The following is an 18,926-nucleotide window of genomic DNA, read 5'->3' as shown; positions in this document are numbered from 1 at the left end:
CAAGGACATTGACACTTAGTATAGGAGAATAAAGAATTATTTCCTTTATTAATAAGCTGCAAAGAAGGTAATAGCCAACTACAAGTTCATAACCATGTACACAGATATAGAAATAAAGAGTAATATAATATATTATCGGTAAACAACCTTAAATGACTCCCAATACGAGGGTCACTTACAAAGTCCTGTCTTATAAATCTGGTCTTTTGGTTAAATATAAACATGAATGGACTCGCCAGGCGATGACCTTTTTAACCAAGATTATGTCGGCAGCCAGCGGTAATCTCAATCATATTATTATTATCACATAATAGACCAGTCAAATTAAGAACAATAAGGGGTTAACCCGCCACTAATTGCAACAGAATCCATTTAATCACCATTCAAATAACACATCAAAAGAACCATACCAATGTATTACTCTCATCATAAGGATTCAGAAAAAGTATAGTCTGACCAATCTCCGACATACTGTTAGTGAGTTATATATAGGTAAAAATGTCAAATTTGGGGTCCACACGCGTTTATAATTGAAATATGCTCCAATTTTAACCCAACTGGTCTCAAAATGTTCCTTTGGGAAAAATAAATCAAAATAAGATAAGTTGCATTGTTTTTGATGTTTTGCAATGTTACCAAGGTATTAAACAAACCACCTGAGATATGGCAAACTATTCTTTTTTTCTTCTTCTTCTTCTTCATTTTTTTTTGTCCCTTGTGGAATCCAAATGTTGACTTACATATGGCCTTTTCCCCTCGTTTGTGCAGGAGTGAAATAGTTCACAAAGGCATCGCGTGTGACATTTATAGACGAATCCAACGAGCCAAGTCATGGTCAGGATTTGGACGGCCATGACGGGTCCCCGCATGCACCAAACTGGTGTAGTGACTGCCCAATTGGGTGGATTAAAGCCGCTTAAAATTCGATGTTAGATTCTTTTGTGTTGTACACTGTCATTATTCTTTTGTCTACGTGTAACACAGGTGATAGAATGCAGTTTAAAATACCCTCCAAGGCCGCATCATATCACATTTTAGGTGAGATGGAGCCGACGGGGACCCAACTTTAGCACTAGCAGCCACTGAGTTGTAGGAATGCGTGAAATTGGATTCGTCTATCATGTCTATAGTTTGATTCAATTGTACGAGTGTATCAAGCAAAACATAATCCCGGGATTATTTTTCTTCATGTAATTGTGGCGAAAATATTCATCTATTGAAAGCTTCCTACCAGAAAATCAAAAGAATTGTACCAACACTGGTCAAAAACGTACACTTTAATCGATATGCTTATCCAAAACAATAGTACCTGAAAGGTAGTGATAGAATTGTTGCTAGTTGTATGAGTAACGCTCTTACTGTGCATCAGTGGCTTCCCATGAATGGGCAGATTACAAAATAAAACTAGACTTAGCTGTGGTCTAACCCACAAACACAGCCGTGTTGTGACCCCTAATGACCTTTGACCCCAAATATATGAAAACGCCCTTAGACATTGGCTAATGTCAATGCATGGGTGCACTTGGCACCACTTTGCTATGTTACTTGTGGCAGAAGCGGCATTTTGAAGGTTTTTTGTCTCAGACCGTAAGTGACCCCTTAATGACATTTGACCCCAAATAAAAAAATACCACATATGAATTGGGTAACCATAATTCATGTGTGAACATACCGTTACTTTCCTATGTTTTTCTTATCAAATAAAAAAAATTGAAGGTTTTTCGTTTTATACCCGATGTGACCCCTTAATGACCTTTGACCTCAAACAAAAAAATACCACATATACATATGGTAAACATAATTCATGTGTGCACATACCGTCACTCTCCTATGTTTTTCTTAGCTTATAAATTTTTTTGAAGGAATTTGGTTTTATACCGGAAGTGACCCCTTAATGACCTTTGACCTCAAATCTGTGTATGATTCATAGACATTGAGTAATAGCAATGCATATGTACAAGTTGCGTCACCGTCCTATGTAATTTGTGGGAGAAGTAGCATTTTGAAGGTATTTCGTTTTATACCGGAAGTGACCCCTTAATGACCTTTAACCCCAAATAAAAAAATACCACATATACATTAGGTAAACATAATTCATGTGTGTACATACCGTCACTCTCCTAAGTTTTTCTTAGCTAAGAAAATTTTTGAAGGAATTTGGTTTTATACAGGAAGTGACCCCTTAATGACCTTTGACTTCAAATCTGTGTATGATTTACAGACATGTGTATGATTTACACAGCCGTGTAAAGAGTGATTTTTCTCTGTGTGCCAGTTATAAATTCGCCATAGAGGTAGTGATGTAACAGGGTTAGCGATGGGTCAAAACTATTTTTAATGTATTGCCCTGCACTAGACGTACACTTTTGCTCTGCATCGCACCATAGATTATCAAAGAATAGGCATAAAGACATGGATCGTAATTCTATAGAAATATCACATTATGCTGATTCTATGTATTTTTCAATTGCACCTGTACGATTGGTGTCTTTGAAAAGAGCTGTATTGCATTCAACATGTTCAATCTATGATTGCCACATACATGAACAGTGATAAGTGCAGCCTACGTATAGTGCAGTGTAATGCATTCAAAACAATTTGACCCATCACTATCGTAATTAATCCTGTTGCGTCACTATTTGAATTGTATATCATATTGTTATACTATGAATTAATTTTAATATAGTCTAGGCTTTGACTCATAATCTAATATCAAATTCAACCACAGAGCTTAGCGAAAGCAGCGTTAGACGCACTTAATTACGTTTTAGCAGTCAGTAACACAAAATTGCTCTCCTTAAGTAGTACCGCATGAAAGTTATTGTTGAAACATGGGGAATGGCGACTATCCAGTCATTTTGAACCACCAATATATTAGCATTGTCAATGACCTGAAGTTGTCAGGCATTTGCACCCAGTACATCCCAAGATCATTTTATGAATGTACAAACCTACTGGGTTTATAGACTGGGAGTCTGACAGATACGAATTTGTGAGATCCTAGAGAATGCAATTCTTCTTTCCAGACTTCTTTACCGCATCTAAGATCAAGTCAGGTCTTCTAACATGTCCAAAGATTCATTGCCCATTTGGTTCCCACGAAGTGGTGGCAAACTCGACAATTTCTTGTCACGTTGGATCCTATTCTTTGACTCCAATAGAGAAGGCAAATAAGTTGTCCTGCATACGTCATCTGCGCCGTCCTTCCAAGCTATTGGCGACTTAGATCCATGTATAGGAGCTAAAGTGTCCTCATCAAATCCTGGAGGAGGCGGGATCCTGCTACCAACATCGCCGCCATTCACATCTTCACTCCATGGCTGTGAGGTTTGGACTGACGGGAATAATGGATATGATCCTGCTTTCATTTCCGTATTTCCGTCATTTTCATGCTTTGTCGGTGATTTTTAGATTTTTTGTGCCGCTTCTTTGACTTTTTGTGTTTAGATCGTTTTTTAGGTTCAGCCGGAATACCACTATCGGTGCCAATGTCATTCATATTTGACTTACTATCATGTTGCGATGGAGTTGCTAATTGTCTTGGCCCTCTAACATCAAGACCAGATGCTAAGAACGTGGTATATTCTTGCTTTGGATATAAATCCTGTTTACCCTTTTCAGCAGTATTACAGTCAGGGGAGTGCGCGATATATTTTGCTTGTCGCAACTCTAAATCTAAATAGGCGACTGATGTAGTAAGTGTTCCTGATACCGCGTTAACTGGATCACCTCGTGGTAAATTGGCTGTGGATCTGAAGAGTAAAGAAGATAGATTAAAATATTACTTTTACTTAATTAAGTAAAATATATTAATTTCTTAATCCTTGGTGTGCGGGAGTTGGGGGGCAAACTGGGGGTGCAAGGAAAATATTGGGGGGGCAAATGCCCTTGTCTCCCTCCCCGTAGCACCGCCACTGCTTGTGGGAAATTGACTTCCAGTGGAGAAACCTAGAAGCCACGATTGTGAGTTGAAATGTTCATAAGGGCTGTTGGGGATCATAGTTGGATGAATGTTGGGTGGGATTGAAGTCGAGTGAGTCTCACTGCACCCCATAAAATTCAGCTTCTGCTCAAGAGCATTATGCTCTATCGCCTTCAGTTTAAACATTCTATACAATAAATTGTGCTTTTTATGTAAAAGCAAACCAAATGAAACCAATTTCCACTTACGCGTTCCTCTCCAATACATCAAGATCCTCCTCAATACATGTCGATGGCGAATCATCGTCAATCATGTTACCAGCCTCCCGTCTTTGTATTGGATGTATTTTTTCCATTTTCTCAATTTTTTTGTTCCATATGCATGTCACAGCGATTATAGCTATTGCAGAACAAGCAGCGATACCTAGCGTGATTAAACCTGGTATCAAATTATTGATAGGGTCACAGTCTAAATAAACGAAATAGAAATAAGGAAATTGAATTGTAATTACATCTGAAAACCTTGCCACGAAATTTAAATTCATTTTTTAAGACTAGTAAAAATTACTTAATTGTAGAAACTTTTGTGGATGTTAAATTAGATTTAAAATTTTCAATTCAATATTGTTGAACAAGCGTTCGTTTTATTGATTTGTTTGGGTAATCGCCTTTGCTGCATGAGGGCATTTAACCTCATAGGGTATTGACTTGGAAATAATAAGTACGAATTCAATTGGTAACATCTACAGAATGAATTCAGACTTCCGGACTTCCTATGGTAAATTTACAATTGGTTAGAATAAACCATAATAGTACCCTGTCATTCGGAAGGGATGTTAAAAGCCATCGTTTGCATGTATACCGCAATCCGTTTCGAGAAAAGCAGATTGTGAACCACCGACTGCCCCGTTAGCCTTTTCGAAGTATGGCGCACACAAAAGGAGGGCAGTATTCAATCTGGGTAAAACCCGTCAAATTCAAAAGCCTTTATCCACTTCGTGCAGCGCCATCCTATTGTGTCCGTTATATCTCGAAAAGGCTAATGTGTCTTTCTGATCGGAATTGCTTAATATTAGGTCTCCTTGAACTATTCGAACCGCCTGGCAATTGCTGACTAGACATAAAAAGTCTTTTATCAATGCTGGAAATGATGCTCAAATTCTTACCAACAGGGTTCTCATCAGTCTCATCACCACAGTGGTCATAACCATCACAAACTAAGGACTTATTTATGCACCGATTATTGTCGCAGAGAAAATCACCTTCTTGACAATCTGTCAAATCCGGAGAATCTGAACAAAAATGAGTAAAACAGATTGGAATATATCAGTTTTGACATTTTCACTCTTAAAATTGCATGAAGACCTTGTTGGTATGGCATGATCAAAAGAGTTGATCGACTTAGTTTGGATTTTGTCCTTTTGTATGGTTTAACCAGAATGGTTAAATATATAAATTACATCATGTGTGCACATTCCTATAACGTCTTTGAGAGGAAATCGTGTATTTGCCAAATAGCACGTGATGCTTGACGTGGTTGTCAAAGCACGTCGTTGAGAAGATGCTACATGAATTAGAAGCAAGCGTCTATTATTAAACACACAAAACGTTAGTAAGGGCATAGTTCTGTGATCAATATATTCGAAACTGACATTGACGTCATCGAGGATTGCGGAAAGTGAACAAAGCTGTCGACAACGCTTCTGAATGGAGCCTAAATGAACGCATGCGAATTGAAACTTATAATAAATTTAGAAACCAGTTTATAATGTGTAATTAAATCATTTCGAAGATGATAGTTACCTTTATCTATTTCATAATACGCAGAATAGATTAACTTGAATCCCTTGAATTCCTCATTTGGAAACATGTCAGTTATGAATGACACTATTGTGTAGTATGACGATGATGAGTATTGTTTGATGGTTACTCCACATACAGCTGATGTTTGATGAGTTAGGTTGCCGTCAATGATAATCACAGAGTCGCCTCCATTGCATGAACGACCTTGACAAAATAGACATGTATAATGAACCACTTATTAAAAAACTCACCCCAACAGACCTGCAGATAAGTAGATGATTCCACACATGCTCGGACTATACCTGACAAAGGGGTTTCAATCTGTTATTGTCAATGGAAAATTATCTTCATCAATAACAACTTCACTACGGAGTTCCGCAAGGGTCTGTTTTAGGCCCACCTGCTTCATCAGATCAACATTTACTTGTTATACCCAAATGGAAACTACCTTTAGATTTTAAGACTACATCTGGTGAACATCTTTAGAACAAAACTGAAATCTTATATGTAAGGTATTCTGTAAATAATGTTTTTTACTCATCGCCGCGTGCCTCTTAAGATTTCTTTTGAAATAAACCTGGCGCTTCATAGATATTATTGATTGATTGATTGATTGATTGATTGATTATTAGATATAAAAATAATAATAATAACTACGCTACTTACTATTGGTTATATCCATTTCCAGTACCGCTATGTAAATTTTCTGGACGCTCTGTTGAGCTACGATTAGCAAAGAACAATTGAGTCCCTGTCCATAGCTTCCTTTTGGATAAGAATGGTGCGAGACAATGACGCCGCCACGTTTAAACATAGGAGCGTGAGAGTAATCGCACACTGTTCGTAAAAAGATAAATCATTGACAAAAAGGTAGATAATCTTTTTATTTCAAATCTACGGACCAACATAATACATGTACTTCTTGACACGTTAGAAGTATTACTCCCTCACTCACACTCCCACACACCCCAAACCAGCCACACTCCCACACACCCCAAACCAGCCACACAAAACGTTATAACCTCAGTTATAACGCAACAACAAAATGACCGTCACAAAAATGCACAAACGCACACTAATGTGTACCTGACGATTCATTAACCAGTTTTTCATTTAATACTTTTGAGGTAGTAAACATTCTTTCGTTTTATGTATGCTCTTAAGGGCTCTGGTATGAACGTTTCGACAGTATTTATTGTGGGACATGGGAACACATCAGACATATCGAATTGAATTCTGAATAGGAATGTCCTTCTGATATCAAATATTTTTTTGAACTTTTTTTTTTTAATTCGCGATATAATACAAATTTTATGACAAATGATTAATTTTGATATTTTTTAAATTTGTGATATTTAGCAGTCCTCTAAGTAAACTTTGTAAATCTAATAGGAGATCATCGGCTTTTCATCCCAGCTTCAGTAGGTATCAATAGATATATACAGTTTACTTCGAGGACTGTTAAATATCAATTTGCAATCATTTGCCATGTGTATTATATCGCGAATTTAAAAAAATCTAAATTATTTGAAATCAGAAGGACATTCTTCGTATTCAGAATGCAATTAGACATATCTGATGTGCTCTCATGTCCCACAAAACACTGTCCAAACGTTCATACCCCACCCCTTAATGAATTTAATAAGACACATCGGGTCACCTTTTATATTACCAAACACTCTTATCTTAACACACCAGGTCTTTTTAAAAGGATTTTTTTTAATATTACCAAACGCTCTTATCTCACCTGATATTTGATCGTTAAACTCTTCTTCCCAGTTCTCTGATATCTGTGGAAATCCAATATGAGAACTCGTGTATTCCACGTAGAACCCTCTGTATGTCCTAACACTGTCAGAGTAAAACTCAACATACATATCTGGTCCTGTTGTTGCGATAATCTCAGGTGGTTGTTTACCTGCCAGCCAATCAGCTCCGCCACAGTATCGACCAATCAGATGCGAGGTACTGGACAGCCCATTGCGGACTTCGATGTAATCCCATGCACAAGTATAGGAAGGTTCGAGTTCAAAGGAAAGAAAACGTAGCTGTGGATAATATAATAATCTGTTAGGTGTAATGCTATTGAGGCTGGATAAATACATGTATGATCGTCTCGTATTCGTTTATAAGCCATGTACATTAGACCATAAGATAATCTTCGCGTATAAGACGCTCCATTCTGATTATCATTCAATTCTAGACAGACGGGGCATCATAAGGCCTAAAAATTGTTTGATTGGCGTAACCCGGCCGACCCTAAAAATAGGCCCGACCTTGGACTATTTTTCTTATTAAAAAAAATAATAATGATTTTTTAAAAGGGAAAAAAGTTTCAAGGCCTTTATCATTTGAAATTTACAGCTTAAAATATGTGTGTAAAATAATAATAATAATAAAATTCAAACAATTTTTTAGGTCTAATTAGCTTCACTGACATTAAAGACCTATTCAGTGATCCCAGTGAAGGTGTAAAAAAATTAAAGTGTTTATGAATTGCCTAAAAGTGAAGGATTAGTCATTAAAATTGTTTAATATTAGGTGTTTTTTTGCTATGAAAAATTTGGCAAAAAAGAGGAAAATAACAGTATTGACAAAGTTGAAGCCCCATTCAAATACATGTAGTTAATTTCTCTACTTAAAAGGGCATTTCGTGATCCACAGCCTCATCCCCCCACTTTTCTCAAAAAAAGTTGAGATTATTATATCACTGGAAACCTCTGGCTACATAATGTTTATGTACAAAATATTTCTTGCAGATTAATTCGTTTAGCAAAGATATCGTGAAATTTGAATTTCGTTCTGGTGCACCAGAACGAAATTACAACGCATTGTCTATGGAGCAGTGTAATACACATAATCATGCATAACTCGAGAACGCAAATTAGGAATCAACTGAAATTTTGGGAATAGGTTTTTTTCATGAATATCTAATGAAAAATGACATAAATAGAGGATGCTGAGGATCACGAAATACTCCTTTAAGTATAGAAATTACGGATTCATGTAAAATGTCACATTTTGTCTTTAATATATGGCTTTCGGCTTAACCACCAGCAATCACTGAATTCTGAGAGATTTCTTGGGGAAATCAAATCAGACAATTTCGCTTTATTTTGATAGATTTAATACTCAGAGTGCCTAAACAAGCAGTAATTTGGTGGACTTAATCTATAAAATTGAAAATAAGAGATATATTATGAGCACTGAGTTAAGCTTATCTTCCATTGAACTGTGTGGGGGAATTAATGTCTGGATCCAGACATAAATTACAAGGTCATATAAATTTATAGGAAAGATGCTGATTTAAGCTTAACTATATCAGACGCTGATTAGTGTGTGGACAAAAGATTACGTACATAAAAACTGGACTTCGACCAAAATTGAGGGCGCAATTTTTGTGAAATCTCACAATGCCCCATTAACTCTCGTGCAGCCAAGATCGGGTTTTTTCGTACGCGTTTGCCAAAACAATCAGCATTAATTCTTTGTCTATAAGAATTTCTCTCCAACTTATCTTTTTTTCACTACTACAAACTTCAGATGTCACAGCACGCAATTCATGTATCACAAATAAACAAATCACAAAAGCACCGAAACCCGACACATTATCAGCTAAATCTGCTTATACCATACATTCTCTGCTTATTGAACTTACCAAAATATGTTGCTTAGGATCCGGAATAGATACGATGTAAATACATTCCTCATTTACCATATATGGATTGGGAAAACCAGGAGAATAAAAGGCACCACCAGCGTGACTTAACATAGCATTACAATATCCAGGAGCAAGACTCGGTAATGGCTCTGAAATAGTTACAGAATAATAGGATATAAATTCTGTTATTTTGCTCTCCTGTGTTATGGTAAAATACATTAATTTCGGGGGACATGGTCAGTCCAACAAAAATAGCAACCATTTTAGAGACCGTTCAAAAACACATGTTAGGGGAGCCTGATGTAAAATGAGGAGGGCCCTTAAAAGTTTTGACTCTCCTGAAAAAATTGAACACAAATTTTCCGGGGAAAATTGAGTTTATATGCTTTTCTATGGGGCTGACATTTTCATGTCAAAAAAGGGGGAGGCTGAGATCTTTGAGATCTGAAAGGGGGAGGGTGAACATTTTTCGCGACTAATTTTTTTGCATCAGTCCCCCAACATGTGTTTGTGAACGGTCCCTTAACATGAGAGAATATACACACTTACTTAAAGCATTATTGTACGATTTCTGTCAATTTTTGTTATTTTTTTTACCAAAAATGGTGAAATAATGTTAGTAATAACAGTCAGGAAGGGTTTTCTGCCCATATTAAGCCATAAAACACAAACAATAAACAACACTAACGGCTATATTTGCCGTTTAACGTGGAACTCTAAGGGGATAAAATTTGGTATTGCTCTGGTAAGAACGCTCTGTTGTCCTACAAACAAAATAAATTTGGTATATTTCATTTACCTGTAAATTCGGACATGTGCATATACATGTAATTTACATGCATGCATGTAAGCATTACAAATATGGCAAAACATTAGGTTTGACAAAATTTAATGTTAAAGGTCGTACACTATGGCTTTATGTAGTGTGATTGAAAGGCTTAATAATGTTAGAAATATTTATATGAATATTATTTAGTATTATGCTGTATATTTAACCATAGTTTGACTCATGTCACATGTATACAAAATTTGGGTACTTAATTACCGGTAGTAAATGTATCTGTGTGTGGGTTGTTTTACTGTTTTTGCAATTTTTTAATCTCTGTAAAAATAGCATCTGATGGTAGGATGACGGATTGTTACTTTTTTAAGCTTAATTTCCTTCTGATATTACAGTTATACTCTAATATCATTTCTTGTATTATTAAACCTTTTTATAATTAAAACAAATGCAAAGACAAAATAAAATATTTTAGTGTTTGTTTTTATCCTTGCAATAATTATGCTAATAAACTTTAACAAGAACTGTCTTTAAAAAAGACAACGCCATATCGTGTTTCATATTTAGGCCTACAAGGTCAAGCGGAATAATATTACATTCTTTGTATATTACCTCGAAAATTATCTGCAACTGCTGTAATCTGAGCACTGAATCCACGAGCTTGTCTGGCAAAGTCTGGCTGAAAGATGGCATAGACATTGGACCCAGAAGACACGATATCTGGTGGTGTTACTGTGCCACAAAATGACCATGAACGTGTAGCGCTATCATCAATCCCATCAAAGATTCGTAGAGAATCACCGTGTTGGTCGAGTCCGCACATATCATTATTTGCGTGCTCTAAAGCGAACGATTTAAAATGGATTCGAACTCGATATCCTGTAATGTAAATGTTTATTATGAATCTAACAAAGTGTAGGAAGTGTCAATCCTATACTTATAAAGGTTTATTCAGGGATGCAAATTGTGCGGGAGCGGGGAGCACCGCTCCTAGGAAATGACAGTCAAAATTGAGGGAATAATGCCTTGAGAAGAAAAACAAAGAAAGTGAGAAAAAAGAGGAAAGGAGAAGAAAAAGAAAAGAGGAGAGGAAGAGGGAAAGAGAAGGAGGAGGAGGAGCTAGAAGAGGGAAACAGATCTCTGTAAAAGATAATAAGTTAATAGGTGAAGCAGTGAAGCTACTGAATGGAAAAGAGGAAGACACTTGTGCAAAATATTGAGGAATTCACATGATTAAGAAATAAAAGCCTTAAGTGTTAAAAGAGGAAGGTTTTGGTGTTAGAGTATGGATGTTGTGGGTAACAATGCATCTTTTGATAAGGAAAAGTTATCAGAAGGGAGGGCAGAGTGACAAAAAATGAAAGAGCAAAATGCTCCCTCTGACAAAAAAAATGAAAGAGAAATTCGGGGTAGGGCTAAAAAAATCACTCCAATCATGGGCCAAACTAGTATAAAATACCCAATTTTTGCGCGCTACGCGCACACACTTTCCCAAATAAAGCCTGTTTTGAAAGCTCAAAGACTTGCATGTAGAGTCTCTTTAAAAAAACATCCTATATTACCATTCTCATCTTTCGAAGCGAAGAACAAACCTGTTTTATGTCTGATATGATTGAGGAAATCTTGAACCTAAAAACCTTGCTCCTGAGGAAGAAATCACAATTTACACTCCTGATGATTGTATTTACTACTGGGAAATGTACATGATGTAAGGTAGCTTAGACAATGGACGGGAATTGGAAATGTACCGACGGCCAAGAACAACTAAACAAATATGTGTGGAAATATTTCTCCCAAAGTTCAAATTCAAATGGTTTGGAAAAAAGAAACAAACCACCGGACCCGGCCTTACCCTTGAGGCATCCATCATGATTCCCAAAATCGAGATCTTAATAGCTCGGTTTGACAGAGTTAATTCTTAATTACCTTGTGGTGCCTCATAGTGATATTCACAACACATGGAAGGTGTGTAGTTGCTGGGAAAATTTGGTGATATCATGTCGCCAGTTTCGCCCAAATTTAACATTTCAACCATCTGCTCACAACCTTTTGCTGGTGCAATAGTCGTAACTAGCAGCAGACCCATCAAAGTCAGCGTAAAAAACATCTTCTTTGGTTGACCTATTAACAATGTGTAATTGTTGACACTTTTTATGAAGATAATTGTATATTTTGAAAATAATGTTCGACTTGAACAACTGAACTTACGATCTATAATAAAGTACCAGTTTGAATTTAAACTGTAATAAAAAAATCCGTTAGAATTGGTTTGAATATGCTTTTGTAGCGCTATGCAACCATCATGAACATAGTCTGTTTAATTTGGTAAGATGTGTTAATAACTAAGGAACGTTACTTGGTATAGATATTATTTTACCTCAATTTTAATATACCTGACACTTACATGCACAAAACCATTTAGAAACGTTGAAAGAATCGATTACCCCTAAATTGCATAAATTTATCTGTCTCAATTTTGAAACTTAATAGTGACTTACCTAGCTATGTTTTATTCCAAATACCATACGTATTAGTAGTATTGAATACGCGCAATTAACAATAAGACTTCAATACACCTCACCATTGTTGACAAAATGACTTGGTAAAGAAACAAAATAAGGATAACATGTTCACCGACAAATTCCAACCAATTTTAGAAGAATATAATTCATGTTAATGCGTCATTCTCATTATTCATAATTATCTCCATGATCGCAATAATAGAAGTATTGCTATAGAAACCCTGTTTTGTGGTAGTGACATTTTAGCAAATGGAGCCACATCGTTTTATATTTTATAACACCACTTTTTATCAGTTACCAAGTCAACCTGATACGGATGGACGCCGTTGCCCAGAGATACAAATTTGAAGCCTAGCGGCGTTTTTATTATTAATCAAGTCATCGTTCATCACACTGCCGATATGGAGATAATTAGTAGTAATTCCTTAAAAGGAATTATAATACTAGCTTGTGAAATTAATATTAAATAGTGGCGTGTTTTATGGTGACTTGTTGGGGTGCACTAAAATATCCGAGTCAGTTATTAAATTTGACTAAGATATTAGGCTAAGTCGTATAGCCTACGCGTGTATTAGGCCAAGTAAAAAAATAAAACATGTTTCACGTCCGGGTTTTCGAAAAAAGGAGGAAGAGGGGCTTTTATTTTCTATTTTTATCGCAAAATTGGTGTAAATACCCATACTTGGAGCTGTTTTAGCGTGTACAATAATGCCTGGAAACAGGAGGAGGCACTTTTTTATTTGTTGTTCTGAGAGTTACACCCCATCTAATGATCACAAAACCTTCTTAAAATGTTTGTTGTATCTTATCAAGGCTATAGAAAGCATCCCAACCCCGGATCCCAACTTCTTAGACATGTTTTTTGAAAATTTATAACTGAATTTCAAAAATAAAAAAATATTTGAGGAAACCTCAAAAAAGGAAGCGGGAGGGGACGTGAAACATGTTTATTTTTTTATTTGGCCTTATGTTTAACGTTTTTTAGTCCGGTGACAGATCAAGGTAGGTTGGATTTGCCCGTTAAAATATATTTGTTTGTTGATTATTGTTCTTTGGATGGTTCAAAATCAAAATTAAACTTTTTGGACCTTGGAAATCTTGAATAGTTCAATGGTAACAATTCAATACACCCCGGAATCTCATTTTTATACCACCAATAGAATGATAATCTGCGAAGAAAAACAAATTAACTGGCAAAACCATCCAACCGGTTAAACCATCTAAACCGGACTATTTTGGTTATATCGCTGAAATCAATTGAATTCAAAGTTCAAATGAGCTCTGGGTACACACCTAAAGGTTTCCTCGCTACAATCTGATAAACCGTGGATATATAACCGACCGTGGATGTCCACGGTCTGCCATCTATTTCATAAAATCGCATATGTGTTCAAATAGGTAAGTATAGAGTTAGTCTACGGTAGGTGTAGATACACGGTTTGATATTAAATTTTTAGTGGTTTCCTTTTCATTTTTGTACCCGGTTGGCAGGTTATAGGCTCGGGTTATATGAATAGCTGCTTTAACATGTTTGGTTGAAAGTGATTAAATGAAATGCAGTCAAATTAATTGTGTAAAATACTGAGCGCATAATCACAAATAATTATTTTATAAGGCCAAGTAAAATAAAAAACATGTTTCATGTCCGGGTTTTTGAAAAATTAGAGGGGCTTTTTATTTTTTTATCGCAAAATCAGTGTAAATACCCATAATTAGAGCTGTTTTAGCGTATACAATAATGCCTGGAAAAAGGAGGAGGCCTCTTTTTATTTGTTTTCTGACAGATAGACCCCCTCTAACTATCACAAAACCTTATAAAAGTGTTTCGTGTATATTAGCAAGGCTATAGAAAGCATCTATACTTCCTAGACATATTTTGTGAAAAGTTATAACTGAATTTCAAAAAAATAAAAATAAAATTGAAGAAACCTCCAAAAAGGAAGCGGGAGGGGACGTGAAACATGTTTATTTTTTTTATTTGGCCTAATATCAATAATCTTAATCTGGACATGAGCACGTAGTATAAAAACCCAAAGCCCATACCGTTTGAACTTTTGAATTTACTTTGAATTGACATGGAAAATAAGATCAACGCTTTTGCTATATCATTTTACGGAATAAAGCTGAAGATCAAGCGCACTGACCATATTATCTATACCTAGGCTATCACTAGTCTGTGTTACAGACTGGGAAACTGATTAATACCCGCGAGCTACCAACATGTGTAGGAGTATAGCTTGGTAAAATTAGTTGTCTTTAAAAATAGCCCGCCGGCCGCTGTGAGTAGCTTCTATTACAATATAAGCTTATGCTTGTACTCCGCGCTCGGTGAGCGATTGGTCAAAAACCAATCATGGCTATAAACCAATCGCTAATAGAGTAGCGATGCAGCTATGAATATATACAGGTTAAATCTATCATAAAAAAATTGTCACTGTATTGTTGTAGGTCGAGTCTTAATAAGATCACATTCCTCAGTTAGTTGAGATGAATTGATTTTGTTCCTAGTTATAATGAAAATAGACTGATGGTGTAGTAGATTCTTTTGATATGATTATATTCTCAAACAGTTGAATACGTCACGTTATTTTCGGTCAATTTAAAAATTTCGGTGGAATTGCAGTTAAATATATGTGTTGAAAGAATATGATAATTTAGCTTCGAGTCAGTTAATTGAAAACAAAACTGACAACAAATTGAATTTTCTTGTGTTGGCAACGTTTAAAGAAGGTTATGAGCATGCGCAGATCGTGACATTTCAGTTAATGAATGGAAACGCTGTGGTATCTTATATCGTTCAGGTGATGTGCTTAGCCTGAGTCGCTCGGCCTATCTCGAACAAACTCGCCATGCGTGGCTGTTGAAGAACTAGTGGATTCACCCTATTATCATGACAATTTTTGACACGAAGATATAGGGATGATGAAGCTGTTCAACGCACACTTAAACGGACTCATGCTTTTTCTTATCAACGTTTGTCTACCAGATCCCGCATTTGTGATTTAAGCTTATTCCCCTCCACTACCTCGGTACGACCTCCCACACGACGCCTTGGACGCACCTATTCTTGACTTCGTTAAAAACAAGATTCATAAGTCACCTGACTTCAATGGACAATCCAGACTCTAAACTTTACGCTCCCAACCAATCAGTCTAACGGTCTTGGTCATGTCAACTCTAGAGTGATGCAGATTTCCTGCTTAATTGTAGTATAAATGCCCGGGTATAATGATCCAGATCCAGAATCGCCCTAGCAACTTGCTGACTGCAAAGGAACGAATCAGTTAGCAGCCTGGACAACCGATTCTTTTGTTTAGCAAGGCTCACTCAGTGATCGAATTTGGTGTTGAAACGAGCTAAATTTTGAGTTACACCTTTTCAATGTAAAATTAATTTTCTCGGCCAAATGAAATGCAATCATTTTCATTTTTTCAGTAAATGTCAGGTCAAATTGTAGTGCTTGATACTTTTTTTTTTCAAATCCTAGTGTTAAACTTAGGCGTGAAATTCAGTCATTTCGTGTAAGATTTTCGATTTTGATAGGCTTAAACTCTGCCCGCGAGCCTTTTCTTGGATCAACCTTTTAGCTTTTCAAAGTAATATAGTACGCTAATGAAGGATTTTTCCCAACTTTCTAACGCACATCACCGTGAGCGATATATCATAGTTTTGTCAGAATTTACGTTTTGATTTCACCATTTTTTCACCGGCTGAAATTTTTTCAAAATCAACGCGTGAAATATAAGGCTAATTATACTAGCATTGTGGATCGATATCCCTGGGTTTAATAGGAATACCGGCATGATACAGTGTTGCCAGAACTTCAATATAGCAACGAAATTCCCAGGCCTAATAGCGCTCCTATACTGATCATGTTTATAGCACGATGAGGATATTTCATCATCACGTGAGTGATTCGGACCAATGTGTTGAAATTTGCTTCTCCTCAAAACAACTTTGCCCGAAGGCTTACATGCAATTGGGCAATATTTTAAACAAAACTTTCTTTTACAAAACATTATATTACGCTGTATGTTTTATGATCAACAAACTGTTTGGAACACACTTCCAAAGAAATAACCTTCGTAACGCCCCGGCGTAACGCCCCAGACTTTCGTTATTTAAACGCCAGAAATAGATTGTCCTTATAAGAACCATCAGAGATTGTGGCTTATAAGAACCGTTCATTATCATTGTTAACTTAAACAGGTTTTTGTTTTTAAACAGTGTGATGTGCCCTGAGTAATTTAATTTGATGATTTATCTTTGTTTACAAAGTTACATGAGTGATGACATTTTAGGGGAATTCCCCTCTCAAATTGAGCAAAACAAGTTGAATCATATCTACTTTGGAATATTTGGAAACCCCCCTTCAGATTGTAAAGAGATGACATCATATATGGGATTCCCCTCAGGAAGTGATGTAATGGGATTTCCCCTCAGGAAGTGATGTCATGTGAAAGGTTTATGTTATAATTAAGACTTTGGAATTTCCCAGATTGAGCATAATGTGAAGGTAGTAAATGGCCCATAGTAGAATGGGGTTTTTCCCATGCTTGATATATAAGAAATGTAAACACAATTATTGTCACAGTTGATAGTGTTGATCTGGGCTATGCTTACAGTCCAATTCCTTGAAAGAAAGGAAATTACAAACCAGAAATATTTTATGTAGTCAAAGTGCTACTATTTACCGGTGTTGTCGGAGAAGATCTAGAATACGTCAAAGAACGTTATTCTTCCAAGAAAGGAAATATATTCTTCTGTCGACTTGCTGAAGTCTGGTATTTTGATTCAACGCAACTGTCAAAATAAGTGGGGACAACTGCATCGCAGTCCTGCTTCCTGAAGATATTGTGTGAAAGGTGGAAATAGCACCAAGTTTGGAGAAAGCAGCGCAAGGAGTTAAATTTGGAGAACTGCGCAAGGAGTTTAGCATAGGAGAACGGCGCAAGGAGTTTAGCATAGGAGGACGGCGCAATGAGTTTAGTATAGGGGAATTGCGCAAGGAGTTGTAAACGTGTTTGGAGAACACCATTTTCGTGTAAGGATTTTATACGCAAGGAGTTATCAATGCAAGTGTACAAAGGACTTCGCTGATTGTCGCAGGACAAGTGAATAGGGATATATTACATCAGTCGTCCAGAACATTACAAGAACTTTATGATCACCAAGAAGAAGAATGCTGGCTAAGTACAAAATAGATAAAGAGTGATTATATTTGATTAATGTATATATGTGCATTTGTAGTCATTATATTGTACCAAACGAAACTTGCTTTCAATTAAAGACTTAGATTTTGTTAGCTTAAACGAACAGTGTATTTGTGTTGTGCATTTGTGTGAGTTCGGGTAAAAGGTGATTTTGGCCTTGAGTCAAGTACGGCTCGTAACAAAATTGGGGGCTTGTCGTCCGGGATATACACTGTAAAAAAAAGTTAACATTAATATACTGAGTCTTGAAAGTGAAAGTACAGTATGACAGAGTTCAAAGCAGAAGAGTTTCTTGAAACTATAGATTGGGAGAAGTTTGATAAGTTGAATAAACCTGATTTATTAGCATTTGCAAAATACTATGAATTGGATGTAAAGCAAGCCAACAGAAAACAAATAATCAAAAATGCCTTGATTGAAGTTTTGGTTGATGAAGAGTATTTTGAGGAATCCATTTTGGACAAGAGAAAAGAGGTCAAAACTGAAATCGGGGATGCAGTTAAGTTGAAAGAACTAGAAGTTCAGGTGGAAATGAGAAAAATGAAAATGAAATTGCAGTTGGACATGCAAAAGCTAGATATGCAAAATAAAGAAAAGCAAGAAAGATTAGATATGGAGAAACAGAAAATGGCAATGGAAGACAAAGCGCGCCATGAAAAGATGGCGCTGGAAGCACATTTGAAAGAAAAAGAAATTGAGTTTGAACAAGAGAAGTTGGCTAAGCTAGGTGACAAATACTCATCAAGTTTCTCCTCAAAGTCAAAGTCAGGCTTTGATGTTACAAAGTATGTAAAGCTTGTGCCTAAATTCAAAGAAAAAGAAGTTGACGAGTACTTTCAACATTTTGAAAAGGTAGCTACAAATTTGAAATGGCCTAAAGAGCATTGGACCCTACTTTTGCAAAGTAGTTTTGTGGGGAAGGCCAGGGAAACCTACTCAGCTCTACCAATAGAGAAATGTAATAATTATGAAGAAGTCAAACAAGCAGTCCTTAAGGCCTATGAACTGGTGCCTGAAGCATACAG

General features: G+C 36.3%; 1 protein-coding gene across 1 annotated transcript; it reads right to left on the bottom strand.

Annotated features, from left to right (window-relative positions):
• Nucleotides 1-2,219: 2,219 nt before the first annotated feature.
• LOC140135575 (neuropilin-1-like) lies at nucleotides 2,220-12,284 on the bottom strand. The gene is made up of 9 exons (XM_072157115.1): nucleotides 12,093-12,284; nucleotides 10,779-11,045; nucleotides 9,383-9,534; nucleotides 7,472-7,772; nucleotides 6,391-6,561; nucleotides 5,725-5,928; nucleotides 5,088-5,213; nucleotides 4,171-4,390; nucleotides 2,220-3,752 (listed from the first exon to the last, which is right to left on the bottom strand). Exons 1-9 carry the CDS (start codon nucleotides 12,271-12,273, stop codon nucleotides 3,365-3,367), a joined length of 2,010 nt encoding a protein of 669 aa, XP_072013216.1. The 5' UTR covers nucleotides 12,274-12,284; the 3' UTR covers nucleotides 2,220-3,364.
• Nucleotides 12,285-18,926: the final 6,642 nt, after the last annotated feature.

This window comes from Amphiura filiformis, chromosome 16 (genome assembly GCF_039555335.1).
Source record: "Amphiura filiformis chromosome 16, Afil_fr2py, whole genome shotgun sequence".
Taxonomy (NCBI): domain Eukaryota; kingdom Metazoa; phylum Echinodermata; class Ophiuroidea; order Amphilepidida; family Amphiuridae; genus Amphiura; species Amphiura filiformis.
Note: the sequence above shows the minus strand (reverse complement) of the source record. Positions and strands in the feature narration are given on the sequence as shown.